The 22,610-nt window shown below is 44.4% G+C and overlaps 1 protein-coding gene across 2 annotated transcripts in view; it reads right to left on the bottom strand.

Moving 5' to 3' along the window:
- CCN6 (cellular communication network factor 6) overlaps nucleotides 1-22,610 on the bottom strand; it is a 237,860-nt gene that overhangs the window by 169,439 nt on the left and 45,811 nt on the right. The window contains exon 2 of one of the 2 annotated variants that reach the window (XM_086925282.1): nucleotides 13,952-14,246. In XM_086925282.1, the coding sequence (XP_086781408.1) occupies nucleotides 13,952-14,246 (295 nt within the window). Of the gene's footprint in view, nucleotides 1-13,951; nucleotides 14,247-22,610 lie in introns of those variants that run through there. The other variant, XM_086925283.1, reaches the window with a different exon arrangement.

The raw sequence follows: 22,610 nt of genomic DNA, 5'->3' as shown, positions 1-22,610 counted from the left end.
AGCGCCTTGAGACCCTTACGGGTGAGTAGCGCACTATACAAATTCCTTGATTGATTGAGTTATGTCTCTATTGAAATAAGTTTTGAAATGTAGCCAAATCTTCTCGAACTTGTACATCCTGTCGAGAATTATTGCAGTCAGAAGCTCCATGGCATATATGTGCCACACTTTGGTCCACCATAGTGTAACGTTTGATGGGAGGGAATTACTCCAAGTATGGTCTACTGTTAATCGTGCCGCAAAAAGGAGGAAGGTAAGCAGTCTGCCCCTGGGAGTAGTGAGTAGACCGAATTCTCTCCACCCTCCCCCAATAAGAGCACTAGTGGGTCCAGTGGCAGTGTCATTGAACAAATTTGGAGGATTTGTTGGAGCTCCTCCCCCCAAAAGCGCTTTTACTATGGACATTGCCACCATATGTGGAAATATGTGCCCTGGGCTCGCCCCCCCCCATCGCCCCCCCAACAGATATCAGATATACCCATCATGGCGTTAAGTCACACCAGGGTAAAATGCCATGTAGAGAAAAATGTTGTAAGAATTAGCTTTATGTTGTAAACAAATGGAGGTCTTGGCTGCCCAGATGTCATCCAATAATGGGACACTTAAATCCTGCTCCCGTCGTGTCTGATAGGCATGTTCTTTTGGTTGTGAAAGTCCATAGAGGGTCTTATAAAGGCGGGTGATGCCCTTCCTCGTGGACCTAGGGTAAACAGATGTTCCAGAGAGGTTTTAGGCTTGCTACCTGAAGAAGAAGCCTACACTAGACCCCACAGTGAAGTAGTGTGGCTCACTGGTTAGAGGCGGCAGACCCGAGAGCAGAGGACGGCCCGGGACCAGGGTTCGATTCCCGGCGCGGCAGGTTTCTGGACCAGGGTCAGCGGACTCGATAATTCTCTCGCCTCGGTGCCCACTCTGATCAGCGATCACACTCGGCAACTCTGGGCATTAGCTTGCCTCATCTTCACTAACGGCCCCACCAGGCCGCCGGGGATGCCTGGTCTCACCCTGGAGATACCCATTAAGGGACCATCTCTCAGGGAAGCCAGGAAGGGTTTCGCAGCGGTTGAAGCGCCTTGGAACCCTCCGGGTAAGTAGTGCGCTATATAAATGCCTATACATTTACATTTACATACACCTGCTCGGCGAACTATAGGCCTATTTCACTGTTCCCTTTTCCGGTTAAAATCATGGAGAAGTTGGTTACCCAGTCCCTGTCCAGATACCTGGAAGATAACATCTGTCTGGACGTGGCCCAGTTCGGCTTCCGGCCAGCGCATGGCACGGAGTCGGCACTAGTGGTCGTGTTGAACAAACTTCGTTAGCGAGTCGACACTGGTCGAGCAGCCTTTCTTGTGCTGCTCGACATGTCAGCCGCGTTCGACACGGTCAGCCACTCGACCCTCATCAGGAGACTGGAGGAGGCTGAGGTAACGGGGCTGGCACGGGACTGGCTAGTCTCGTTCCTTCATAATAGGCAGCAGGTGGTGGCTTTGCCGCCTTTTAGATCAGGTGTGCGGAAGGTAGGGCAGGGGGTGCCCCAGGGCTCAGCCATCAGCCCAATTCTATTCAACCTGTATCTCCGCCCCTTAATTCAAGTGATAAGCTCTTTTGGTATCTCGGTATTTAATTATGCCGATGATACTCAATTATTTTTTCTCTGGAAGGTAAAGACGCCGTTTCCTTAGAGATCTTCCATCGCTGTATGACAGCTACAGCTGACTGGTTGTGTTCCAACTCACTCCAGTTTAACAGGTCTAAAACGGAGGTGCTGTATTGTTCCAACGATCGTGTTCCACGTCCCCTGCCAGAGGATTTATGGCCCTCTTCCTTTTCGGGGGCAGTGACGGCAGCAGAATCTGTCCGCAATTTGGGGGTTATGTTTGGCCCAAATTTACAACTGGACGCCTTCGCCAATAAGACCATTGCCACTTGTATGTTGTTGCTCCGTATGCTACGCAAAGTCCGTCCTATGCTCCCAGCACAGGCTAGACCTGAAGTTGTGCGGGGGATTATTTTAAGCAAGTTGGACTATTGCAATGCACTTCTTCTGGGTGCACCTAAAACCTTAGTTGGTAAGCTCCAACGAATACAAAACATGGCAGCCAAGTTGTCTCTCTCTCGTCCACGCTCTGCCTCCTCTACTTTAGCGCTGCTTGATCTCCATTGGCTGCCTGTCCAGCAACGGATTCTTTTTAAGGCATCATATTTGGTTTTTAAAGCTTTGCATGGACAGGGACATGTCCTGCTGCAGAATCTGTTTTCTTGGAATTCTGCTCCTCGAACCTTGCGCTCTTCCTCTGCATGCCTGGTAATGGTTCCCAGGTTTCAGAGGTCAAGAATGGGAGGTCGCTCTTTCAGATTTTCCGCTGCTAGTCTCTGGAACTCTCTTCCGCTTCCATTGAGGAGCCAAAGCGAACTTCCATCCTTTAAGAGAAATCTGAAAACGTATTTATTCCCAAGAGTAGTGTGATCGCTGTGAGTGTGTGCTAGTTATGTACTGTCAAGCGCCAGGATACCCTTTGGGTGACAGTGTTGAGCTATATAAAACTGTTATACATACATATATACCTTTGCACCACAATGTCTGTGTGTTTGCCCAGTGGGGATGTTGATTAAGAAACATCAGCGCTGCAGTCCAAACAAGCCTGTCTTTAGAGTTCCCCCTAGCAATGAATGTCCCCTAGTAAGGGGGCCTCCCTTCCCAGATCTCGAAATTAATATCCATCATACTCGGTGGGCATTCAAGATTCCCTGTGATGTGGAATAGTGGGGAGGGGTATGTGGTGGCTATTTGGTGGCTAAGAATTCTGTCCCAATGTTTTAGTTGGGTGGCAGTTGTGTAAAGTGGTGGCTGCAAGTCTCGGAAGCTGCCCCAGTGGTCTCAAATACTTGACATAATTTAAGGGACAGGCGGATCAGCCCTGTTCCCAAGTACCCAAGGTTTAATATAGGGAAGGTGATGCCAATCCAAGGCCAGCTGGAGTTGAGAGGCATGGACGTAAAATTCTATGTTGGGAAAGCCCAGTCTCGGGAGTTCGCTTATAAAGGGTGGCCCTGTGTACTCTGGATGTAAAGTTTGACCAAACTAATTGAATCAGCTGAATATGGCTTTGGAGCATAGTTCCTCTGGGGATCAACAGAGGTAGAGTGTGGGCTATGTACAGTAGTCGAGGCAGATAATTCATTTTAATGCTGTTGACGTGAGCCAGCTATAAGATCTCAAGCCTAGCCCAGGGGTGTAAATCTTTGAGTAGGGTCTTGAATGTAGGTGTGCGGATGGAATTTGTGGGAAGGATCCCAACATAGCATAGGAAGGCGGTATCCCATGAAAAACTAGTGGCTGCAAGACCCGAGAAGTATTGGCAGGGTCCGCCAGTCACAAAGCAATGGACTTTGCATAGTTAATGCAGAAGCCAGAATCAGACTTAACCTGTTTCAACTCGACTAGAAGGTGTGGCAGTGAAGAGGCAGGCTGTGCCAGAAAGCATAGGATATCCTCGGCAAAAAGTGCTAGCTTGTAGTTTTCATCATCAACTTTAATCCCTCAGATCTCTGAATTAGATTCTATATGGCAAATGAGGGGTTCCATGAGAGTGGGAATATGAATGGGGACAGGGTGAACCCCTGCCTGATGCCCATTTGAAGAGGAATCAAGGCAGAGAAGGTGCAGTTAACTTTAGTGCAAATTTACGGGAGCATGGTTGGCCAGCATGAAGGCCGTCATATGTGGGCCCAGCCCGGTCTTTGAGAGGACCGTCAAAGAAACAGACAGTTGACCCACTCAAAAGCCTTATGTGTGTCTAGTGAGGGAAGGATAGTTGTGGTTTTGTTGCATTCTTCCACCTCCACAACATTTACCACTAATTGTACATTGTTACTGGTCGCCTGTTCTTTATAAAACCCAACTAGCAGCTAGACAGCAGTAATGGCCAAACAGAATGCAGCCGAGTAACTAAGATAGAAGTAAATATTTTAACATCAAAATTCAGTAACACGATGGGCTTATAAGAGGTATGGGTTGAAGGATCCTTACCAGTTTCAATAACATGTCTTTAGCCCATTGCGCTGTAGTGGGAGGTGTCCCTCTGGCCCAGGGCATAGCAACCACAAGTTTAGCTATTAATAGACCCATTTTTACCAGGCGCCTAATTTCTTCATGTAAATGCTTTGAGAAGCCAAGCAGGGACAGCAATGGGTCCAGGTTCAGAGACTCTCCTGTGATATCACCAAGGTTACGGAAAATGGCTATCCAATAGTTGCCTACGTCTGGACACAGCCAGGCCATGTGGATAAATCCAGTGGGATCCATACCACATCGTTCGCATCTCGCTGTGTCCCAGAGGCCATATTTATGTAAGCTCACATTACCGGTCACCTGAAAGACCTCCACTGGCTTCCCGTCAACAAGAGAATAAGGTTCCGTCTCCTCACCCACGCACACAAGGCCCTCTACAAACTAGGACCCGAATGCCTCAACACACGACTGTCCTTTTACACACCCACCCGCCAACTAAGATCCTCCAATCAAGCCCTCGCCGCAGTTACGCGCATCCACAGATCCACCATGGGAGGAAGATCCGTCTCCTACTTGGCAGCCAAGACCTGGAATTCTCTACCCACTCACCTCCGCCTTACACAGAACCACATTTCCTTAAGAAAGGAACTTAAAACCTGGCTATTCGATAAATAATGCACACCCTCCCTCAAGCGCCTTGAGACCCTCTGGGTGAGTAGTGCGCTATACAAATTCCTGAACTTGAACTTGAACTAGTACTGCAGCTCTTTGTTAAGACTAAGAGTGACTTACTGGTTCCGGTTCATTCGAGGTGGGCCAGGGCACTGCCTTGCTTCAACTAATAACTGTTTAGGCCTGCCGCCTGTCAGCCTCACCTGGTGCGGTTGCCAGTACTGGCCGGGGCTGGGGCGCTACTGCTACTGTGCCAGGGCCAGGGCCAGGCCCAGTCCTCATGCCATCGTCGGACGGTCGGGTGAGGTCGGGCTGCCTGGCGCCCACACACTCAGACCTTAACAGCCGTTGGGGACTCGGCTGCACAATCTGAAACAATCTGCGCACGCCGCCTCACGCTGCCTGCTGCCCCACAGCCCGGCCCAACCCCCACAGAATCAGTGTTCCGCCCACCGTGTGGCAACACTGTGAGTGTGAAACTGAAAGAAGTTAAACTAAGATTCATAATGAATCTCCATTCTCTACTTGACACAGCCAGGGCTGTCCAGGCTCATGATGCAATCATAGCTTTTCTGGGGAGTGAGACGGACAGGACTAACAGACAGACAGTACTACTGCGGACGAGAAGCTGTTGAAGTTGCACAACACTCTCCACTTCCAGTAGTGAGGTAAATAACTAAAATAAAAAATAGAAATCAATGATGTGCAGCAATGCTTGTAGACCCAGCTCTGGAAATTAAGTGCCGGTGCTAAGCACCGGCACAAATTAAGCCCTGCATGGAGCCCATGGTGCAGAGAGTCAGGGACAACTCCCATGTCTCCGGGTCCGCCTGAGGGCTGACACACAAGATTGGTCTCTACACCGATGATATCATCCTGTCCTTAACAGAGCTGTCCACCTTGCTCCTTTCCTTGGTGGATGAGAAAAAAGCATTCAGCGAAGTTTCAGGGTTTAAGGTCAACCTACAGGAATCCCAGTCACTGAACTTCACAGTTGCCCAGGACCGGCCAGCAACATTGCAAACTCAGTTCCCCTTTCAATGGGCAGAGGAGACAACACCATTTCTAGGCGTCTCTTAAGCATCTTTCCCGGCGAAGGTGCTGGCAGCCACCTATGGCCCCCTGCTTGCCCAGACAAACCAGACACTCTCATTCTGGGGTCGTCAGGCGCTGTCCTGGTCCGGACGTTTGGTGGTGGTTAAAATGACAATACTCCCTTACATCCTTTTTATATTCCAAACTATACTGCTAAACCCATCAACGGCAGTCCTTCATAACCTCCAACTCCCCATTAATCAGTTTGTATGGAATGGCAAGAAACCGTGTCTCCATCAACAACAACTTATCCAGACTAATGCAGAAGATGGCCTAGCACTCCCGCAAGATACTTTCAGGCCGCACAACTATGATAAGTTGTGGAATGGAATCGCCTGCATTCAGAGAAGCACTGGTCCTTTATGGACCAGATGATTGCTAATATATGGAGGGAGGTCTGGCTACCCTGTAAGCATAGGGCCTGGGGGCTGTACTCATCACTGGAGACAGCCACAACCATGAAAGTCGGGTATGCAACAGCCCTAAAATTCGGTCTCACAACATTTCCTTAGCCAATGACACCGATCACTGATAATCCTGACTTCCCTCCGGGGATGGGTTAAGAGATCTTGAGAGATCAGGGCTGCAAAAGCATAGGCTCACTTTTTGATCCACAGGGGATCATACCTTTCAATCATATACAGCAGGACTATGACTTACCACAGACCAATCTGTTTTACTATGCTCAGGTTAGACACTGGATATCCTCTCCAGGTTATGAGCATGGTGCCTCCCACCCCTAACCCGATTCGAGAAATGGTTAAAATGCAAAGACGGGGACAAACATCTTATCTCAGACATTTATGTTCTCCTCTCTGACGAGGCAAGTGCCTCCAAAACCAAGGGTCAGAAATTGGGTGCCCTTACAAAGAATACAAGAGAAAGGAGTGTGTCCAGAAGGACTAGTTTGCACACTTTAAAGAGAATACCCTCGACCATCAATTCTAGAGTTCTTATTGCTTTATTTAGCTTATTTTAAATTATTTAGATTAGCGAAGAAAATAAATATTTTTTTATGTCTTAGAAAAGAAACCTTCCATTTACAGAACACCACATTTACAAAAACACATTTATACACAATGGTATATTCCACTTAAAAATGAGAAAATTAAAAGACAAATATGACAAGAGAAACAAGCTTAGACAATTGTGTGAAATAACATTAACAGTGAAAGTACAACACCAGTCCTAGTTTTTACATAAGGCACCAAGCAGATGTAGATTCTTAAATAGACGTTGTTAATTGTCCTGCCTAGGCCAAGAGACCGGAGGTTATATCTTCAAAACAATGTTGCCTACACAAAAGGAAATATTGCTACATTCCTTAAGGCACAATATATACACAATACCCCGAGCTCACAGGAGCCAATGCGTTTCGAATCCACACAATTCATGTATTCTCCTCAGGACTTGGACAAGGTTGATATCTATAAAAAACAAGGAAACCATAAGTGAATATTTTATATTTCCTAAACTGCGACCCAAAGAATATTTACAACAGATACTGCATTTCTTTGAGTACCTTGAAAGTGGCGCAATGTGCGTCCGCCCTGTGTGTAGAGGAATAGTTGAAACCTCTTCTAAGTGCCTGACAGTTCAATTTGCCATGAGATGTGACAAAAAATCTAGGGTACAAGGTAATGACCAAAACATTACGTTGCACGCACATATGGCAGTATTTATACAATGTGCTGGTGTTCACAAGCTATAGGGATTAGTAAAGAGCAACCTTTACCTTTAGTTAGAAATCCCAGTTGACGCAGGGACTTTACAAACTTGTTCTGATGGCTTGACTGCAGTCAGTAATTTGCGCCTCACTGTTGGAAAACAATGTCCCATTAGTGAAGTGTTTTTATGTCTAAAGCCTCTCAAAATCGACATAAGTGCTCTGAATCTGTTTACCTGCCAGGGATAAATTTCACTCAATGTAGCTGCTCAGGCGATGCCCATCCCGATTTCACACTTCTTTAAACTTAGTCTAAAGAGGAAACAGTAAAAGTAACTAAAACGCTTGACCTAAAAGTACTTTCCTATTTATAAAGGCGATGCCTCATGCCGCTTACCTGGTTTAAATTGTTTTAGAGCATTCTCCACACACCTAATGTCTGCTACAATTCAGCAAACATTTGAGTGAAGCAAGGCACTTCCTTTTAACCCAGCAGAGATTCCCCAGGAAGTTACTGAGTCCCAGGGAATTCTGGTACTGGTAGTTCTCAAATGAGTAAAGCACTCACTTTGGCTGTTGGAAAATCCGAAATGGATCATTAACACATGATCTCAAATACCAACAATGTTGGTAAAATAGTCTGATTTAAGTGTAATGTATGCGCCCAGGAAATACATTTATCTTGAAACATGAAATGTTTAGAGCCCTAAACAAAGCAACTCACCTGGCAAAAATGCTGAAATTAGGGGGAATGTCTAAAGTTGTAATTACAGTTTTGTGATCTCAGACAATTCATTAAGCCCATGCAGGGCTGAGTCAAATTTCATAATGAGGAAAGCCTCCCTCTGTGCCAACCGGACTTCAGGGTCACCTCCAATCTGGGTGTTTTTCTTTATTTGGGACAAAACCGTCCAGGTAAAATCAGTGTATAGATGTTTTGAGGACACAAAGTGTTCCAACATGGGTTTACTGAGTATCTTATTTTTCAGGCGAGACCGATGTTGGACAATGCGGTGATGTACCGGTTGGCACAGAGGGAGGTTTTTCTCATGAAATTTGACTCAGCCCTGCATGGGCTTAATGAATTGTCTGAGATCATAAAACTGTAATTACAACTTTAGACATTCCCTCTAATTTCAGTATTTTTGCCGGATGATTAGCTTTGTTTAGGGCTCTAAACATTTCATGTTACAAGATACATTTATATCCTGAGCACATACATTACCCTAAATCAGGCTATTTTATCAACAGTGTTGGTATTTGAGCTCATGAGTTAATGATCCATTTCGGATTTTCCATCAGCCAAAGTAAAGTGCTTTACTCATTTGAGAACTACCAGTACCAGAATTGCCGGGTTAAAAGGAAGTGCCTTGCTTCACTCAAATGTTTGAATAATTGCAGCAGACATCGGGTGTGTGGAGAATGCTCTAAAACAATTTAATCCAGGTAAGTGGCATAAGCCACCACCTTTATAAATAGGAAAGTACATTTGGGTCAAGCGTTTTTGTAACTTTTACCATTTCCACTTTAGACTAAGTTTAAAGAAGTCTAGAATCGGGATAGGCGACGCCTGAGCAGCCAAAATGGAGTGAAATTTATTCCCCTGGTAGGTAAACAGATTTAGAGCACTTATGTCGATTTTGAAAGGCTTTAGACATAAACGCTTCACTAATGGAACATTTTTTTCCAACAGTGAGGCGCCAATTACTGACTACAGACAAGCCGTCTGTGTCAACTGGGATTTCGAACTAAAGGTAAAGTCGCTCTTTACTAATCCCTATAACTTGTGAACACCAGTGCATTGTATAAATAAAGGCATATGTGCACGCAACGTAATGTTTTGGTCATTACCTTGCCCCCTAGATTTTTCGTCACATCTCATGGCAAATTGAACCGTCAGGCGCTTAGAAGAGGTTTCAACTATTCCTCTACACACAGGGCAGACGCACATTGCGCCGCTTTCAAGGTACTCAATTAAATTCAGTATCTGTTGTAAATATTCTTTGGGTCGCAGTTTAGGAATATAAAATATTTACTTATGGTTTAGTCATTTTTTATAGATATCAACCTTGTCCAAGTCCTGAGGAGAATCAGTGAATTGTGTGGATTCGAAACGCGTTGGCTCTTGTGAGCTCGGGGGATTGTGTATATATTGTGCCTTAAGGAATATAGCAATAATTTTTTCCTTTTGTGTAGGCAACATTGTTTTGAAGACATAACCCCCAGTCTCTTGGCTTAGGCAGGACAATTACCAATGTCTAGTTAAGAATCTAACATCCGCTTGGTGCCTTATGTAAAAACTAGGACTGGTGTTGTACTTTCAATGTTAATGTCATTTCACACGATTGTCTAAGTTTGTTTCACTTGTCATTTTTGTCTTTGAATTGTTTTCGTTTTTTAAGTGGAATATAACATTGTGTATAAATGTGTTTTTGTAAATGTGGTGTTCTGTAAATGGAAGGTTCCATTTCTAAGACATGAAAAAATATTTATTTGCTTTGCTAATCTAAATAATTTAAAATAAGCTAAATAAAGCAATAAGAACCATAGAATTGATGGTCTAGGGTATTCTCATGAAAGTTTGCAAACTAGTCCTTCTGGACACACTCCTTTCTCTTGTATTTACAGTGGTCCAGTACAGGAGGTTTTATGACCCAAGCCTTATTTGTACCCCTTACAAAAAATGGCATGGCATATTTTATAGAGCACATCACACAGCACATGACATGTCAGGCACAGAAGCTGCATTTAAACTCACTTCCTATTGGTACATAACCCCTGCAAGACTCCATAGATGGCAAAGAGGGAGCTCTGAAAAGTTCTGGTGGGGCTGTGAGCAAACAGGTTCTCTCCTCCATCGAATGTGGCACTGTCCCAAACTGACCTGATATAGGGATAGGGTCCTGCCAAAAATTGACAGCGCATTATACACGTCCATTACCCACTTTCGTGCATATATGATTCTGAGCTTGTCCAACCCTCTAACATTCCCCCTGCATTCAACCAGAGGTAGACTAATGCTGTTGAACCTAAATGCCGCCCGGAGAGCAATTCTTGCACGGTGGGTAACAGAGCAGATCCCAGACCAGATTTCGTGGCTGTATAGATTATGGGTGGCCCTAGCAATGTAATGTATGTCTATTTCGGAGGACAACAGTGCGTCACAATACCCTGAGTTGTGTGCCCCATTTATTAAAATCTTAGCGATTGAGTTTCTGGAACTAACATGTCTGAAATACTTACAAATTCCATGGCTACTCCCGGAGGGGGTCACAATGAGATCCTAGGCTGTTCCTTACTAGGCTGACCACCCTTCTTCTTTCCGTCTCTCGTTTTACTGTCAATGACTTAGTTCCAAAATCCGCAAAACACTGCCGGTCTATGGGTTGTAGATGAAAAGCTGTGTATCATCTTATGTACTTTACTGTGCAGAGGCACAATACGCTCACTCTCACTATTGTCCACACCCGCACGGACACATACCACATATAGCAGTCGAGTATGAGAGCATACACCCTACCCCCTTACTCACACTTTTCTCATGACCTACACAGAGCGCTCCGAGCACTGAGATACACCCAGCTATCTGCACCTCGAGAGCGTGGCACAAAGTCGCGAAACGTGCGCACAAGCTCCCAACATATGCACCAGCACTGACTTTGCATCATCGCCCACACCTTGCAGTGACACAGGAACGCAACATGCTGAATCTGCTAAATGAGATGGGCCTCCACACTATGGGGGACATATTTCCGAATGGACAGTGTCTATCACAAAATGATGCAGCCTTAAGTGCACATCGCACCCCCTTAACAATCTTTGCGTATTTGCGACTGCGACTAGTGGTAAAAGCTTTATACCCATCATTCACGGATGAGCCACTGACACATAATGCCCTACAGGTCCTATTGACATCAGCAACGCGGCAATGCTTAGTTACAATATCATACACTATGGCTCAACTGGAGCAGTTCCATGCCCTGGAAAGACCCCATGTACGTTGAGAAGCAACGATTGGCGATGCCATTGCCAAAGAGGACTGGGACTATACCTGCATGCAGCTGCAACTGCTTACATCAAATTGCAACCTGAAAATTATACACTATAAGTTTCTACACCAGGTATATTAAACACCTGTGCAGTTGCATAAATATGGATTAAGGGCCGATGATAGGTGTCACAGATGTAGTGCCCCCAAAACAGACTTCTTCTACATGGCCTGGTAGTGCCCAAAATTCCATCCATACCAGCTGGAAGTGACCACCACTCTCACTAATATGCTGTCTGAGCGGGTCCCCAATGCACCCCTGGTATTTCATCTAGGTATTTATAAGATCAAACTGGCACGCAGACGTAAATTCTTGGCGGTGGCGTTGTTGTTGGCTAAGCAACACATATCAATGCGATGGGGTAGCAAACTTGAACCGAAATTTAAAGACCGGATCATAGATATGACATATTGTAAAGAAAAGCTGGAAACATATGTGGAGGAACTACCACAGGCCTCTCAACCTAGGGATTTCTGGGACCCGTTGGTGTAATACCTCAGCTCCACGCAAACAGGGGACTGATCGTGTACACTCGCCAGTAAGCACTTATCATACTATCCAGGCTGTTGTACCCCATTATGTTGCTGCGGATAGGGACTATGGGGGTCATGTGTACTGAATGTCAAAATCTGCTTCCATTTCCTTCTTTTTAAAGATACATCAAGACAAACCGTTCTCTTTGTTTGTACTGTGATTATGTAAACTAGCTGAAAATAGAGGTAACACATATTTGGCACATGCTAATATGAAAATCTTGTCATGTATGGAAATTTGAAATTATGTATGTCTATAGAGTGAACTCTGTACTCTTTAGCTGACCAGGAAAAATCAAATAATAAAAAAACATTCTTATGCACTACTGAGTGGTGCCAGGCAAAGAATGTAGGCATCCAGCTGCATTGAGTCCAGCGATATTCAATGGAAAGAATTATTCCATAAAGGTAATGGGATCTAGCTTTGTGGTTGAGGGCAAGATTTTTTTCTTGACTTTGTAAAAGTAGATTCTGGTAATTTCATCTGCTGTAAGGTGATTTCATTGCTGGCAGGAGGAGAAAACACAATGTGCGTGATCCAGAGTGAGGTCTGTATACATGGTGTCCTGAAGTATTTGATGAAACAGGGCTTGCACATGAGACCCTCGAGCCCAGAATTTGAGATGATGGCGCTTATGCCAATGAATACTGAATCTTGTTTTTAACTCAGGGACAAGGCCTGTGGGAGTAAAAAAAGTACCTAATTTGTCTATACCTGCCGAGTACCAAGCTTGCATGTAGCCATTGTTCATAAATTCAGGTAAATTTGGATTATTCATAATCAGGGTATAAAAGTTCAATCGCCCTAAGCCTATTAATTTCCGTATAGCGACCCAGGCCTTGTACATACCTAACATACCCTGTTTGCTTTTCTGATGATTTTGGAGCTTAAATAAATTGAGGGTTGTGCCTTGCAGCATACCACCTCGTTCAAAAACACCACAACATGCATCTGTTAAGATTTCCTTTGTTTATCGTTGAAGAAAATATTTTCTCCATTGGAGAACACTGGCACTTACATCAGATGAATGTTACTTACTTCTCCTCGTGCCAGGAATAAATCTCATATCCAGAGTGGGAATATGCATATTCTCTTGCAGTTTTATTTAGCATAATCTTGGTCGATGGGCATAACAATTCTTTACATGAGCATCAGATTACATTACGCAAGGTTACACAATGTCAGATTAATTGTTTTATCTTTTTTTATGTACGGGGAAATTAAATAATTTGCCCAGAATAACAGGATGTAGAACCAATGCTGGGATTCCAACCTGGTCCCCCAGTTCCAAAGCTTTGGTGATTAGCCACATCTGTTCCATTATAAAATAATATTATACTATATTATTATAAAACACTCATGCTAATAGTTTGTGAATAATCTCAAAAGCGCAAGTTTATGGGTATCAATCTACTCAAGCAGGTGTTACCATTACCTAATATTGTTATCAGAGTCAAGGTAATGTTTCTGCCATCTCTTTAGTTCAAGAAGGGCGACTCAAACTGAAGAAGCTACTTCTGAGAAGGATTGAGCAGTTTCTAAATTCCAGTCTTATTTGAGAATCACATCTTAAATTCTTGATGGCACCCGAAGGTTTTATTGCTGTCGCATAGATATTCAGGTCCAATGAGATGGATAACTTTGAAACGTATGCAAGCCAGTGGACTTTACACCTAGAAAACAGTGCCTCATATGGTATTAACAGTGTGACATAAACTTTACTCCTGTTAACAAACATCTAGGAAAAACTGCTTCTCCAGTAGGACCACCACATTGGCCATTAGCTGTGCGGAACTGAGTATCCAGCTCTCTAATACATTGCAGATGGAACTATTATTAATTTGAGTATAAAATAAAGACAAATTTCTATAACTGTACAAAAATATTGAGTGAGGATATACATTTTAAGGAGAAACTTACATTTGCACACTCCAACTTCATACCTAGGCTTGTCAGCTGAGTAGTCGCAGTAGAGTCCTTTGTGGGAATCACAGACATCTGCTTCATTGCAGGCGTCTCCTGACTGTTTGGCACACGTTTTACAGCATCCACAGCCATCCTTGACCAGGCTCACCCCAGGCGGGCACGTGGGTTTACGCGGACATTTGCATGGCCAGTGACAGTACTCTCTCCGCTGGTGTTCCGCAGCTGCTTCCGAAGACTGTCCTCTAGGTTTTAATGCTGCATTCTCACTTCCCTGTGCCCTGTAGAAGAACTTACACAAAGTTTGACTCTTTGAGAATGGGCATAACTAAGAAACCTATATGAGTATGCAAAAAGCATAACATAGCATTTGTAAATTGCTCTTGTACAAATGGAAACAAAAAAACTCTTCCTAAAAAAGAAAATGTTCACTGTGCACATAGTAAGAAGATATGATGAAATCATGTACATGAGTAGTTAAAAGCATAATTTTCTTAACAAAATTATTTATATTGACTGCCAACATAATATTTTATATAGACAATGAAGTTACACATTTAGGACCCTGTAATTTACACTTTTGAGTAAGTTTACAGTTTTGTATAAGTTTACTACTTTTCGGTATTCACAAAATGCACTTTTGTACCAACTCACACTTTTGTAGTAAGTTCTTACCTCCTTCATTTTAAGTTGAGGGTGATGCAATACCAGTGGTTGACCATGTGTATTGCTAACTCACTACAAAAGTGTATTTTGTGAATACTGAAAAGTAGTAAACTTATTTCAAAAAGAAAGATGCTACAAAAGAACAGTTTGTGAACAGCACTTTGTAGCAACTTTTGTAGTACAACAAATATACCTGAAAGTGTAGCTTGTGAATCACACCCAAAATTTAAAAATTTCCTTCTCCATCATACACAGCCCCACTGGGCTTCAAATGTCACCTCAGAACCCAAATACCCAAAGTCCTATGCATGTAATAGCCTAGATGGTTCCACAAACATAGAGTTGAGATAGGAGAAAACCCATTGGGAGGAAGCTGAATGCTAGTGCTACCATGCTAAACAGAATGCATTCTAGGACGTGAACAAATGGCCATCATCACACCCTTAACAGCTTGCAGTAATAAACCTATCATGTACGTTTCCCCTAAACATTTTGTAGCCTGCAGATCCATTTTAGCAACTAAAGGTATGAGTTACCAGAAAATACAATCATTTTCTTAGTTGGCAGTGTATTGCTCACCAACATCTTCTGAAAAAGTGGGGTAAAAACTGAGAAAGTTGCTGAATAGCTCCACATTCGTACAGACAAATCCCTCCAAACTCAAGGTCTGGTTTAGAGTTTGGTGAGCAGATTGCTCCATCACAAAGAAGACAGATATCCTGTCCTTCCTACCACACGTGAATTATATCATATTACTTTTGTTATAATGAAAATGGGATATCCATCACGTTTGTGATGGAGTAACTCTCCACAAACTTTATTTCAGGCCCTCTGTATTTACTATGAAAATGCATTCCAATTTGATGGTTGGCATAATACAAAGTGCAAATATTTGGCTCGCATGCCTGCTCTTATTTCTGCTATGACAATTGGATCTTTATTGTAAAAGTTGTAAACTATACATTGCTATTCTACAAAAGCACAATATCAATTAATTATCACAAAAAGTATGTTGTGCCATTAAATAAACGTTGACTTCATGTAACAGCCAAACTAATGAAAAAAAAAATCAAATTCAAACAGTAAAGAATAATGCGCAGCTTGATTTCTGGAGTTATGGTGTTACTGGCCGAGGAGGAATTCTTCGAGTCAAAAAGTACTAATAGTTTTTATATTGGCACTTTCATAACTATTCAATATATAGTATAAATATCAAAAATGGAAATCTGCATTGTTGGGCAAAACCAAGAATAATGCCCTGTGACCACAGTAAACATAATCTTGATTTTATCACAAAATAACCTAATGAAAACTAATAAAAAAATAAAATACACTCACCTGCATTTTACTTTATGGCCCTCATTAGACCCAAGCAGAAGCACTGTTTTCATCGAGGTCTAACATGACCACCACTCACCAGTCCTCTGCCTTCACCAGAGACTATTCCCCTCAGAGATGTAAAAATGACAGGCATTGGTGGACACCTTAGGGTGCATTAGAGTTTCTGTGCACTGTCCCACCCAGCTCTGTGGTGTGCACTTAAGTGAGTGCACGAGGTGCAGCACAGGACAATGCCTAGTATCACAACAAGTGTCCTGTTACCAGTGTCCTTACAAACCTGCTGTTAAATAGTAGATTAGTGATAAGGTGTATCTGTTGTTTGAAGCAGCCATCACATATTTCACTGTGCTGGTGGCAACCTGCCACACGTTTTAAGGGTGGACAAATATCCCCGTACAATAAGATCCAGTGAGTGACTGCACCTGTCTGTAGGGGGGCATATGGAGGTGGTCCCTGGGACCCTCTTTTCCATTTTAGAGGGCACCCTTTTTGGTCGCACTTACTGTACACCATGTCTATATAGCACAATCACAGCACCATTTGTCGGCCCAATTCCTTTGTTCCAACGTTTGCAATATAGGGCAGGTGAAGGGGCAAAGGATTCACTCATTTGCATGGGACCATGCTACCTTGCAAATGATGAAGCTCACCTTTGTGATCACGTTGGTGCACTCTTAAGGCAAGAGTGATCTTTAGTACAGAAGTGGCTGTAAAAGGGGCTGAGGTCCCCTCTGTACTATAGAAGTACTGAAAAAAGGCCCATTGCGGCTCCAACCATATTGGTACCCACTTCAATTCTATGCGACTAGCCACACGCGGACCAAGGGAGTGACTCTTTTGTTTAAGCGAGGTTTGCCCTTAACCATTGATCATAACATGGGCGTAAGGAGAGGGCAGGCGGTGGGCTTGAAGGTCCAAGTGGGCTCCTACATAGTCACGCTTTTCTCCAGCTATGGCCCCAGTGATCATAAGGATTAATTCTATTGCTCAATATTACCACTGATAACAAACTGTATCAGGCACTTTGTGACAAGGTGGGCTAGAGAAGGGAGCACACGGCTAGCGGCTTCCACTCCAGGCCAGCTAGGGCTCTGACCAGGGCCTAATCTGCACATCCTATCTCAGACAAGCCTCACGATGGGCCTGCTTGAGCACTACACTTTCTTGTACTCCATCCACAGCGAGTCACAGAGGAGGACATTCAAGATAATGTATCAGCCTCCGGTAGCCCTGACTGGGATCCAAGCTTAAAACGAGCCCTCGTGCAGACTTCTAGGGCAGCTTGGGAATCTGAGCACTGAGTGTCATGACATTGGCATGACACGTTTTGCACCACCCATTTAGGCTTGGTAAAGGACCACTAATTGGAATTCCGCCAAGGTCGAGTTGAACAACAACACCATTATAATTGCCAATACTGTTTTACACTTATTACCCTACTTACTTTTTCAGTCACATCCGTAAGTTAATGTGACCCAAGAAAAATTAAATTACAAACTTTTTGTTTATTTTTCAATTGATATCTGTTTTTTCTTAGTATCAAAAATGAATATTTTAAATCACACACATTTTATATATACAACCCACACCCACAATTTTCAAAATTTATAAAACAATCATAATGATTTTGGACATTACCTAGAAACAGTACAAAGACAAGAGATCACAACAATTTAAAAAAAAATAATAAAACCGATACACATGAACAAATTAAACATGAAAAAATTACATACACTGAAAAAAATATTTTCCTTTTTGATTTGACTATACAATATTGGAGTCAACAGTGCCTATTTTTAGTATATCCCTCTCTGTGTACTAATTATTTCATTAGCTTTCTACAGTATCTCAGACACAGGGAATTTCTCTTTCGTAGCACTTGTTGAGCAAAACTGCGTGGTCGACGCGTTTCAAACCCAGGTGTTATTAGACCAGGTTCTCATCAGGACCAATAGCTGAAAAATGATAATGACACTATGTTACATTATTATAAACTGACCAACATCAGTCATGAAAAAGCACCACCAAGTAAACCTCAGTTACCTCCACGAGAGACCAGTCAATCTCCTTTTCAATATTTTTATGTCTCCACAACTGATTTCCACCAACGATACTTTAACCCTGAGGAAAAGAGAAGAGAAAGAGAGAGAGGGAAGTGAGAAATCCATCCCAGTATTCATTCTATGAGCCTCTTTCTCCTAAGTGTATAATTATGCACTTCCTCATGTGTTTGTATGGGGTGCGAACCAGCGGCCATCCTCGCTGTACAAACAGCTCTTGTCGGGCTGGAAAAATAGCAGGAGCATATAATTTGCTATCTAAACAAAACTGACTTCTGCCAACAAAATGCCAATACATGTGCATCACGTACCTTGTGTGTTTTAATGTCACCAAACGTCGTGATTTCTCACCTGCAAGAATAATTTAGACTAAATGAGCAAGTGACGGTGTTGCATATATGCAATTGCTCTTGGCACCTTTTAAAACGAACACAATTTACACATTGGGGTCCATGATTCGAAATGCCAAAATGCCGATATTCAACACTGCAAGAGAGGGATTATGATTGTAAACATTGCCAGTAAAGATTGTCCCATACTATTCGTTTATGCGTTTAATGCGCGGCCGCGTTTTTGAAGTAAAAAACGTTTTCTTTTCATCGCCGATGGAAATGCAAGAACGATTCAGAAAAGGGGGTGGTGATGAACAGAGTGTCTGAATTAAGCAGACCACTCTTACCCAGTCCAAAGATCAGGGCTTGATCCATCACCGTTATTTAGCTCACTGCACCATCCCAGCTCAGAACCTGGCTATATGCAAATCAGTCTGTCCCTGGCCCAGTGCATCATGGGAACAGGGCAGACTAAACTACCAAGCCAATTCTTCACCAGAAAGGAGACAAGCTACCGGGGACCGGTTTCTGGCATTTCAGCCGTCGTCGGCCCGGCTTGCTTGAATCCTGATGGTGCAGTGAGCAAGGGACTCATGTCTGAGCATACCCTGCCACACCTATAGTGGCCAAAAAACGATTCAGAAAAGGGGGTGGTGATGAACAGAGTGTCTGAATTAAGCAGACCACTCTTACCCAGTCCAAAGATCAGGGCTTGATCCATCACCGTTATTTAGCTCACTGCACCATCCCAGCTCAGAACCTGGCTATATGCAAATCAGTCTGTCCCTGGCCCAGTGCATCATGGGAACAGGGCAGACTAAACTACCAAGCCAATTCTTCACCAGAAAGGAGACAAGCTACCGGGGACCGGTTTCTGGCATTTCAGCCGTCGTCGGCCCGGCTTGCTTGAATCCTGATGGTGCAGTGAGCAAGGGACTCATGTCTGAGCATACCCTGCCACACCTATAGTGGCCAAAAAACGATTCAGAAAAGGGGGTGGTGATGAACAGAGTGTCTGAATTAAGCAGACCACTCTTACCCAGTCCAAAGATCAGGGCTTGATCCATCACCGTTATTTAGCTCACTGCACCATCCCAGCTCAGAACCTGGCTATATGCAAATCAGTCTGTCCCTGGCCCAGTGCATCATGGGAACAGGGCAGACTAAACTACCAAGCCAATTCTTCACCAGAAAGGAGACAAGCTACCGGGGACCGGTTTCTGGCATTTCAGCCGTCGTCGGCCCGGCTTGCTTGAATCCTGATGGTGCAGTGAGCAAGGGACTCATGTCTGAGCATACCCTGCCACACCTATAGTGGCCAAAAAACGATTCAGAAAAGGGGGTGGTGATGAACAGAGTGTCTGAATTAAGCAGACCACTCTTACCCAGTCCAAAGATCAGGGCTTGATCCATCACCGTTATTTAGCTCACTGCACCATCCCAGCTCAGAACCTGGCTATATGCAAATCAGTCTGTCCCTGGCCCAGTGCATCATGGGAACAGGGCAGACTAAACTACCAAGCCAATTCTTCACCAGAAAGGAGACAAGCTACCGGGGACCGGTTTCTGGCATTTCAGCCGTCGTCGGCCCGGCTTGCTTGAATCCTGATGGTGCAGTGAGCAAGGGACTCATGTCTGAGCATACCCTGCCACACCTATAGTGGCCAAAAAACGATTCAGAAAAGGGGGTGGTGATGAACAGAGTGTCTGAATTAAGCAGACCACTCTTACCCAGTCCAAAGATCAGGGCTTGATTCATCACCGTTATTTAGCTCACTGCACCATCCCAGCTCGCTTGAATCCTGATGGTGCAGTGAGCAAGGGACTCATGTCTGAGCATACCCTGCCACACCTATAGTGGCCAAAAAACGATTCAGAAAAGGGGGTGGTGATGAACAGAGTGTCTGAATTAAGCAGACCACTCTTACCCAGTCCAAAGATCAGGTCTTGATCCATCACCGTTATTTAGCTCACTGCACCATCCCAGCTCAACTTGAATCCTGATGGTGCAGTGAGCAAGGGACTCATGTCTGAGCATACCCTGCCACACCTATAGTGGCCAAAAAAAGATTCAGAAAAGGGGGTGGTGATGAACAGAGTGTCTGAATTAAGCAGACCACTCTTACCCAGTCCAAAGATCAGGGCTTGATCCATCACCGTACACCGGAACAGACTAATTTGCATACAGCCAGGTTCTGAAACTGGGATGGTGCAGTGAGCTAAAAAACGGTGTTGGATCTAGCCCTGATCTCTTGACTGGGTGAGAGCTTTCTGCTTAATTCAGAGACTCTGTCCCTCACCACCCCTTGTTGTAAATATTTTTGTCCACCCTAAGCGTGGAAGGGTATTCTCAGATGTGAGACCCTTGCTCATTGCACCATCAGGATTCAAGCAAACCGGGCCGAAGACGGCTGTAATGCCAGAAACCGGTCCCCGGGAGCTTGTTTCCTTCCCAGTGTAAGAATTGGCTTTTGTAGTTTGGTTTGCCCTGTTCCCATCATGCACTGGGACAGGAACAGACTAATTTGCATACAGCCAGGTTCTGAAACTGGGATGGTGCAGTGAGCTAAAAAACGGTGTTGGATCTAGCCCTGATCTCTTGACTGGGTGAGAGCTTTCTGCTTAATTCAGAGACTCTGTCCCTCACCACCCCTTGTTGTAAATATTTTTGTCCACCCTAAGCGTGGAAGGGTATTCTCAGATGTGAGACCCTTGCTCATTGCACCATCAGGATTCAAGCAAACCGGGCCGAAGACGGCTGTAATGCCAGAAACCGGTCCCCGGGAGCTTGTTTCCTTCCCAGTGTAAGAATTGGCTTTTGTAGTTTGGTTTGCCCTGTTCCCATCATGCACTGGGACAGGAACAGACTAATTTGCATACAGCCAGGTTCTGAAACTGGGATGGTGCAGTGAGCTAAAAAACGGTGTTGGATCTAGCCCTGATCTCTTGACTGGGTGAGAGCTTTCTGCTTAATTCAGAGACTCTGTCCCTCACCACCCCTTGTTGTAAATATTTTTGTCCACCCTAAGCGTGGAAGGGTATTCTCAGATGTGAGACCCTTGCTCATTGCACCATCAGGATTCAAGCAAACCGGGCCGAAGACGGCTGTAATGCCAGAAACCGGTCCCCGGGAGCTTGTTTCCTTCCCAGTGTAAGAATTGGCTTTTGTAGTTTGGTTTGCCCTGTTCCCATCATGCACTGGGACAGGAACAGACTAATTTGCATACAGCCAGGTTCTGAAACTGGGATGGTGCAGTGAGCTAAAAAACGGTGTTGGATCTAGCCCTGATCTCTTGACTGGGTGAGAGCTTTCTGCTTAATTCAGAGACTCTGTCCCTCACCACCCCTTGTTGTAAATATTTTTGTCCACCCTAAGCGTGGAAGGGTATTCTCAGATGTGAGACCCTTGCTCATTGCACCATCAGGATTCAAGCAAACCGGGCCGAAGACGGCTGTAATGCCAGAAACCGGTCCCCGGGAGCTTGTTTCCTTCCCAGTGTAAGAATTGGCTTTTGTAGTTTGGTTTGCCCTGTTCCCATCATGCACTGGGACAGGAACAGACTAATTTGCATACAGCCAGGTTCTGAAACTGGGATGGTGCAGTGAGCTAAAAAACGGTGTTGGATCTAGCCCTGATCTCTTGACTGGGTGAGAGCTTTCTGCTTAATTCAGAGACTCTGTCCCTCACCACCCCTTGTTGTAAATATTTTTGTCCACCCTAAGCGTGGAAGGGTATTCTCAGATGTGAGACCCTTGCTCATTGCACCATCAGGATTCAAGCAAACCGGGCCGAAGACGGCTGTAATGCCAGAAACCGGTCCCCGGGAGCTTGTTTCCTTCCCAGTGTAAGAATTGGCTTTTGTAGTTTGGTTTGCCCTGTTCCCATCATGCACTGGGACAGGAACAGACTAATTTGCATACAGCCAGGTTCTGAAACTGGGATGGTGCAGTGAGCTAAAAAACGGTGTTGGATCTAGCCCTGATCTCTTGACTGGGTGAGAGCTTTCTGCTTAATTCAGAGACTCTGTCCCTCACCACCCCTTGTTGTAAATATTTTTGTCCACCCTAAGCGTGGAAGGGTATTCTCAGATGTGAGACCCTTGCTCATTGCACCATCAGGATTCAAGCAAACCGGGCCGAAGACGGCTGTAATGCCAGAAACCGGTCCCCGGGAGCTTGTTTCCTTCCCAGTGTAAGAATTGGCTTTTGCAGTTTGGTTTGCCCTGTTCCCATCATGCACTGGGACAGGAACAGACT

This window comes from Lissotriton vulgaris, chromosome 6, assembly GCF_964263255.1.
Source record: "Lissotriton vulgaris chromosome 6, aLisVul1.2, whole genome shotgun sequence".
Lineage (NCBI taxonomy): Eukaryota > Metazoa > Chordata > Amphibia > Caudata > Salamandridae > Lissotriton > Lissotriton vulgaris.
This window is presented reverse-complemented; position numbering and strand designations above follow the sequence as displayed.